Source organism: Pagrus major, chromosome 23 (genome assembly GCF_040436345.1).
Source record: "Pagrus major chromosome 23, Pma_NU_1.0".
NCBI classification, from domain to species: Eukaryota; Metazoa; Chordata; class Actinopteri; order Spariformes; family Sparidae; genus Pagrus; species Pagrus major.
In genome coordinates this window covers 6,991,281-6,999,075 of record NC_133237.1, presented here as the reverse complement: position 1 = coordinate 6,999,075, position 7,795 = coordinate 6,991,281, and the positions used below count along the sequence as shown (strand labels likewise).

Genomic DNA, 7,795 nt, shown 5'->3' with positions numbered 1-7,795 from the left:
AATATATCATGTTGTATGAGCTGGCCCTGTGTTAAATACTATCAAAGTAACAATTACTGTCAAATAAATACTGTGGAGTAAAATATATTTAAATCATTTTCAAAGAGACAATGACTGTAATGTGTGAAGTATTAAAGGTGTCTGCAATTGAATTCGTCAATACCCAAACCAAATACACGAAAGTAGCAAAATCACTCTTAAAATAATCAATTAGAAACAGAAATCTTGATTTAAAAGTTATATTTAATCAAAAAAGTGTGTAAAAGTTACTTAAAAACACTATGCAGGGAAAAATAACTTGGCCAGAGTTTTTATTATACATTTTAGTATATTGAATTTTTATTACTAGGAATTATGCTACTATATAGCATTGTAATGTATGTTGTAGCTGGCCTTGGATCAAACTGTAGCTTGGGTAGTTTAATTCACAGTATCAGAGTTTATCCTATTTCATGTGCTCGTGTTCTCACAGACTCAATAAGCTGGTCAAAAGGGCTGGCTCAGTTTTGGACTGTCCTCTGGACTCCATTGAGGAGGTGGGTGAGAGGAGGATGTTAGCCAAGCTGACACCAATTATGGACAACCCCTCTCACCCCCTACATGAGACTGTGGGGGCCTTAAGCAGCTCCTTTAAGTCTACTTGTTTAATGTCCCTTGTACTTATTGTATGTCTGTCTACCTGCTCTTGTACTTATTGTATGTCTGTCTACCTGCTACTGTCACAAGTGAATTTCCCCAATGTGGGATGAATAAAAGTCTAAAGTCTAAAGTCTAAAAGTGATAAATCTTAATCAGCAAAGTAATTGCTAACCAAGCTGCCAGATGAACAGATAAAGCTGAGTGAATGCAATGTTTCCCTCTGAAATTTAGTGGAGTAGAGGTGGCATAATATTAAAATAGTCAAGTAACATACAAGTACCTCAGAATACTATAGCACAGTAAATATTTTTGTTACTTTCCACCACTGTAATAAACACTAATTTTTCTTCTTTCTGACCTTTAATTACATATTTGTAATGTAACTTTTTATTTGAAAACAGTTAATAAATGTTTTTTATTATTGCAACAACCAGAGTGGTTGCAGTAAAACCGAGATTTTTCTTTCCACAATCAAAATGCTGTGGAGATTTATTTTATTGGATGCTGCACCCTTGTGGAACAGTTGCACTATAAAGTATTGGCATTGTGCAAGACAAAAGGAAAGAAAAACTCTGGGAACTTTTCCTTGAATATCTCTGTCAGTAATCAGCATACATGAGTACTGGTATGAGAACAATAGAAGTACTACTTGTGTCTGCTGTCAGGACCTTTAGGAAATTGGCAGCTACTTTCATCCTTCCTTGCTTTTTTTATTCTGGGAACTGAAACATAATAATAGCCACAGATATCCACTCCTCCAAAACTCACGCCTCTGCTATTGAGCCAATCAGTGTCGTCTGCGGAGGCTGAAGTGTCCTCTGAAGGCAGCCATCTTCAGTGATGATGGCTGTAAAGATAATATAATATAAAGATAAACAATAAAGAGAGTATTCATATTTTTGATCTTAGTCTCAGATCTGCCTTCACATGGACAAAACGATCGAATCTGCGCAAGAGTAGTTGACCACAGTTTAATGTTTGGCACATGATTCAATGATGCAGCCACACTCAATATGGCACGCAGCTTGGGGCGCATTACGTGATGACGTCAGGATGTGTTTTGACGCTCAGTGCCGCTGCGCTGTCAACCTGAGAGGCAGAAAAGGGAAACCAGGACAAGGATTGTCGTCCCCTTTAACGCAGGTAAATACTCTTTATACCACGACCACCATGTTTTTACCGCTACTCTCAACACACAGCGCTCGTACAGTACAATGTAATGTACAATATTCGTAATGGACGTTCGTTGTGCTGGTAACACTCAAGTAACGAGCTAGCTGGCTGGAGCTAGCACCATTAGCTTGTTGCTACAGTAAAGTTACCTAAGGCCACACAAGCTAACTTTGCTTGGCTACAAACCAAAGTGGGTTGGCTTTCTGGACTGGTCTGCTTGCGTGACACTTTCTTCACTTTTCTTCGTTAGATATTACATTGAACATTTTGATATGGATCATTGAGAGTTAGTAGACAAACGTCTTCTGATGGGACAGTTGTGAAATGTGCAATACTGCCATTACTTCCACTGCCCAACTACAGGGCTGACTAATACATTTCACTTCAAGTTACCAGTTTTATGAATGTAAATAAATGTAGATAATGTTTATTTTATAGATTAATCATCATGGCATTGAGAAGCGCTGTGTGCCGCCTGTTGGTCAACCCTCAGAGATGTGCCTTCATCTCAGCGTCCAGGGCCCAGGGAACTGCAGCACCTGCCAGACGGGGTAAGTGTTATGACCTGGCATGACACCATGCCAGCCGCAGTGGTAAAATACTTTAAAGGGACAGTTCACCACCCACATTTACAACTTTCCCTTCCAGATAGGTTCAGTGTCATAAAGCTCTCATACCCGCCCAGACGGAGCCTTGGAGCCTTCTTTTATTTGAAGCTATATTCGACACTGTGGAGTCTGTAATTTGACAAAGACAATTGTATATAATTGTATTTAAAGATTAAAGAAGTGTATCTAAATGTAACCTAGGCAGTTTTACTGTGCTATAACAATATGTAGTGACTGCATTTTCTTTAACTATGTTATGTTGTTGGATGTTCAGTGAAAATAGTGTTTTATTTTCTAATTATGCATTTTATTACATCTTTTTCACAAATTGAGTTAATTACATTTCTTGCATAATATACATTTTTCTGGTTTGAATTTTCCACAGATGCAGAGAAGACTGAGCAGAAGTCCAAAGCCCGTAGGTGTTCATAGCTTCATATATCTGACATCTATGCCAGAGATTATATTTTGAATTGAAGCTCTCTCCAGAACATATTTCTTACGATGTTCATTTTTGCTCTTCTTCAGCTAAAGCCCAGTTCAACTGGCTTGATGCCCTGGACCTGGATAGCCAGCTGACGGAGGATGAGATCATGATCAGAGACTCCTTCCGGACGTACTGCCAAGAGAAACTCATGCCTCGCATTGTTATGGCAAACAGAAATGAAGGTGAGTCCGTTGGTTATTTCTTGATGTTTTTCATGCATGACTACCCATGTCGCATTCACATGCCTAATATCTGGTTTAGGTGTTTGTTAGTGGTTATACTAAACACAGATTCTTAAAGCTACAACAAGGAACTTTTATTTTTGTAGATTCTGGCAGCCTCTTTGGACATAAGATGACAAAGGTGAAACAAGTAAACTTTGTTCTAATATCGCACAGTAACACAAGTCCAAAGAGCAGCTTCTTTCCTCAGGCTGTGAGACTCCTTAATTCATCCTCAGCACTCCGCAATAACAAATAGTTTTAATTTTATTACTCACGTCGGCAATGTACCCAGTGACAGGCATTATGAATAACTATTTTAGTTATACATACATTGCCAGTGTTCTTACTGATGGTCTCTTTTGCTGTAGGTCATAAAGAAGAATCACTAGTTAATTTAAAATGTTTCATAACCAGTTCCATGTAGTAGCTTTACTGAGATCTTGATATGAAATGTGTATCTTGGCCTCATATGACAGCTAGTTGTATTTATTTTTTTATTTTTTTTCAGTGTTCCACAGAGAAATTGTGTCAGAGATGGGAGAGATGGGTGTCCTGGGCCCAACCATCAAAGGTGAGTTTGAATAAGTCAATTCAATTTGACAGGCATACTTTGCACAAGGTACTGCATCTATGTTACCGAGTTAATCCAACATCAGTAAATGCCCTTTAATTTTTTATGACCTAAACATAATGGACCACATGTGTGACCATGTGTGTTTATTGTAGCATTTTATTGTGAACTTTAAAGTTTCACCATACTTCGATTGTAAAACAACCAAACTTCTATCACATAAATGACAGTCTGAAATGGACTTTGGCCATGTGCACACTGGACTTGTGTGTGTTTGTTTTTGAGAAATCTCTTGAGTGTGTTTTAGCCCAATAAACCTTCCTTGATTTCCTAACATTCATTCATTTAATGCTTTACATTCTATGTTTAATAACACTGACACTAACTCCTCCCATGTCTTCATATAAAGGTTATGGCTGTGCTGGGACAAGCTATGTGGCCTATGGTTTGATCGCCAGAGAAGTAGAGAGAGTGGACAGCGGCTATCGCTCAGTCATGAGTGTGCAGTCGTCACTGGTCATGCACCCAATCAATGCCTATGGCACAGAGGAGCAGAAACAGAAGTATCTCCCCAGGCTGGGTAAGAAGCAACAACAATTTTATACCTATCAGTCTAGTGTCAGGCAGTTTATTTACAGCAATAGATAGGTGAAGATGAATCAAATGTTAATCCATTAACCAGAAGAAGCCAATGATGAGTGACTGACCTCCAGGTTTATTCTCCTCTGTCACTCCCAGCTCGTGGAGAGATCCTGGGTTGCTTTGGCCTGACGGAACCTAACCACGGTAGCGACCCGGCCGGCATGGAAACCAGAGCCAAATACAATCCGTCCAGTCGCACCTACTCTCTCACTGGCTCAAAGACCTGGTGAGTCCTGGGAATGTGCAAATAAGAAGATATGTTAATTAAATGTTTGTATGCAGATATCTCCCTTTAATTTGTTTTCCTAAATAATATATCTTTTACTCAAGTTCAGGGAGCATCAATCACACTGGTTTTAGAGAATAGCTTTTATCTGTTTGAGCAAATGAACCCTTCATTTGCTGTATGATCAAATGAAGCAGTATAAAATATAATTTGCACCAATGTAATGCTTTTTCCCCTGGTTTGTTTGTTAACTCACTCCAGATGCTGACTTTTTTTAGTCACATTAAAATATGCATAATGATAAATAGAGAAAACAGTGAGATGTGTCTACTTATTCAAGTACCAGAAATTCTGACCAGAATAATGATGACATGGTTGCAGAAAGGCTCTGATGTTTATGTCATGTATATGTACACCCAAATATTCTGACTGAATTCTCTATAAAGTGTGTGGTACGACCACTGGCAGATGTTCTTTTTTAGTGACCTTGGTTTTATGCTTTGTTTTATTTTATTTTTTTCTTCATATATTGTTTAAAATGTTCGTATAAAATTTCTGTTTTAAAGATAAATGTTTTGTTGTGGCTTTATATGTCATTAGTTGTCCACATGGTGGAGCTGTTCACACAAAGTACTGAAACTCACAGAGACACTGCCTTTTTTTCTGTAGTTTACTAAAGTCACATTTGATGACACTAGAGGGTAGTTATTTAATAACGTCATATGAATAAAAAAGTCCACAGTGCTTTAGGTCCAAGACAAAAGTAATATTAGAAGAAAGACTACACAAATGTTCACAGCATTGTGAATTTATGAAGAAAACAGGTTGCACTACCTTTTTTTGTAGTTGGTAAGTACAGGTCTGACTTCACATACACAAAGGCATCTCCCTGACACTCTGTGCCTTCACCTTCAGGATCACCAACTCCCCAGTGGCAGACGTTGCTGTCGTCTGGGCCAAATGTGATGATGGGAAGATCCGTGGCTTCATCTTGGAGCGTGGCATGAAGGGACTCTCGACACCTAAGATCGAGGGAAAGTTCTCCCTGAGAGCCTCGGCCACTGGCATGATCGTCATGGACGAGGTGGAGGTTCCAGAGGAGAACCTGCTGCCTAACGCCACCGGCCTGGGGGTGAGTGGAGTGAAACCATCAGTGTTGTTGGTGATACTTGAACAAAAATAACACCTTTGCTCTCTTACATTCATAATATACACACGTGACTCTCTTTGTTACTGTACATATTACACAGTGTGGCTGTGTGTGAGTTTTACAATTGAAGCACTTCAAATTCTACACTACATGCAGCAGTAATTCTTCATCACTCTCCTTTTCCTGCCTCCAGGGTCCTTTTGGCTGCTTAAACAACGCTCGGTACGGTATTGCGTGGGGTGCTCTGGGTGCTGCAGAATTCTGTTTCCATGCAGCTCGACAGTACACACTCGACAGGTCTGTGTAATGTGTGTTTAGTAGTCTCTATGCATGGGTATTTTATAATGCATTAATTACACTTAATTACATTAAATGTTAAAAAAAAAAAAAATACACACATTTTTAGTTCAATTTAGTGGATTTGATTATTTATTGATAATCATAAGGATGTTGTTTTCTATTATCAGGATCCAGTTTGGCGTGCCGCTGGCGAGGAATCAGCTGATGCAGAAGAAAATGGCTGACATGTTGACAGAGATCACAATCGGCCTACAGTCCTGTCTGCAGCTGGGAAGACTCATCGATGAGAAAAAGTAAAGATGACTTTGTCCTCTGACTGAGGTGGAAGTCTTGTCATCATTTCTGACTGTTGCTTTCAGAAAGAACAAATATCTGATGAAGTATTTCACAATGTGGCAACTGTGTCTCTTGGTAATTAACACTAAACACAAAGCACAGCTGAGGCTGATAGGATTAGTTCTGCAGGTATTTGGTCATAATACAAAGTAATGATGGGGCTAGAACGATGAAGAGTAAAGGGATCACCAATGTTTTTAAAATCATCCTCTGAGGACCATGAAAAGTACCAACATCTAATGGCATTCCCTTTCTGTAGTTGTTACGATACTTCAGTCTGGATGAAAGTGGTTGGCAACCAGCATAGCTAACCCTAAAACTAATGCAAAACAAATATGTGTGTGTTTTCTTAACAGAGCAGCCCCAGAGATGATATCCATGCTGAAGAGGAACAGCTGTGGTAAAGCCCTCGACATCGTCCGGCAGGCCAGAGACATGTTGGGAGGAAATGGCATAGCAGATGAGTATCACATCATTCGCCACGTCATGAACCTGGAGTCTGTCAACACATACGAAGGTGAGGAGGAGGAGTAGGGATAAACTGTTTGTTTGAATTTAATTGCTGCATCTTACTTTTTGAGTATATTAACGCCACCTCCAATTGGCTTCCTGTTGATCCTGTGTGATATCGGTTGTCTCCTCCTCCAGGTACTCATGACATCCACGCCCTGATCCTCGGCCGAGCCATCACAGGGCTGCAGTCCTTCACTGTGGGCAAATAGAGCAATTTGAGTGCTTTATTTTGGGTGAAAGAACAAGTCGCATTTTTGGTCTGTCTCTGAACTTGTGCTTTGTTGTGCAGTGTTGTTAATGCAAAAGTCGATTTTGAAAAACATAAAGGGCTATTTTTGTACTCTCAATCACAACACTTTAACAAGATTTCTTTTCAGCTCCCTAATTCCCAGTTGTATGGACAACATCAGATTCATTGTATAGACTGTCATGGACACTACTGTAGCGAAGTTTTAACAGTTCTGAATGAGATGCTGCCGATTACTGATGTATGCAATGTTAATACTGTAATTATAAAACAACTAAGCATAAATGGCCACAACTTGTTTGGAATTACCTGTGATGGTTTTTTGTTTATAATTTGATCTCATTATGCAGATGTTGTCATTGTATCATTGGTCTAAAGTTAATCTCACACAGATGACAAGATAAACTACTATTGTTAGGTACACCATGCTGATTACCTCTAGCACTTTACTGGCTCCATCACTAATATGTCATTAATTTCCATGGTTTGCGAGAGGTCAAGAATGTTGATCAGAGCTTTAATAAATATGAGGTTACAAGGTGTTTTTGTGTTATTTTTTTAAAACACAAGGGTTTAAAAAATATGTTTGGGTCATTTGTGCTGCATCTATTTTTTTAAAATGGACTGTTGATGATGAATTGAGGAGTCTCACAGCCTGGGGAATGAAGCTGCTCCGTAG

At 39.1% G+C, this 7,795-nt stretch overlaps 1 protein-coding gene across 1 annotated transcript; it reads left to right on the top strand.

The window, feature by feature from the left end:
* Positions 1-1,697: 1,697 nt before the first annotated feature.
* On the top strand, positions 1,698-7,658 carry gcdhb (glutaryl-CoA dehydrogenase b). Its single transcript, XM_073494161.1, has 12 exons — positions 1,698-1,782; positions 2,251-2,363; positions 2,806-2,838; positions 2,949-3,089; positions 3,640-3,702; positions 4,112-4,282; positions 4,441-4,570; positions 5,486-5,702; positions 5,914-6,017; positions 6,188-6,313; positions 6,713-6,873; positions 7,005-7,658. Exons 2-12 carry the CDS (start codon positions 2,261-2,263, stop codon positions 7,076-7,078), a joined length of 1,323 nt encoding a protein of 440 aa, XP_073350262.1. The 5' UTR covers positions 1,698-1,782; positions 2,251-2,260; the 3' UTR covers positions 7,079-7,658.
* The last annotated feature ends 137 nt before the right edge of the window (positions 7,659-7,795 follow it).

Bases quoted from the DNA above. Each gene is read 5' to 3' on its own strand.
- gcdhb (XM_073494161.1), top strand. From the start codon at position 2,261: ATGGCATTGAGAAGCGCTGTGTGCCGCCTGTTGGTCAACCCTCAGAGA. The intron at 4,571-5,485 runs GTGAGTCCTGGG...CTTCACCTTCAG, and splicing joins CTCACTGGCTCAAAGACCTG to GATCACCAACTCCCCAGTGG. The intron at 6,314-6,712 runs GTAAAGATGACT...TTTTCTTAACAG, and splicing joins AGACTCATCGATGAGAAAAA to AGCAGCCCCAGAGATGATAT.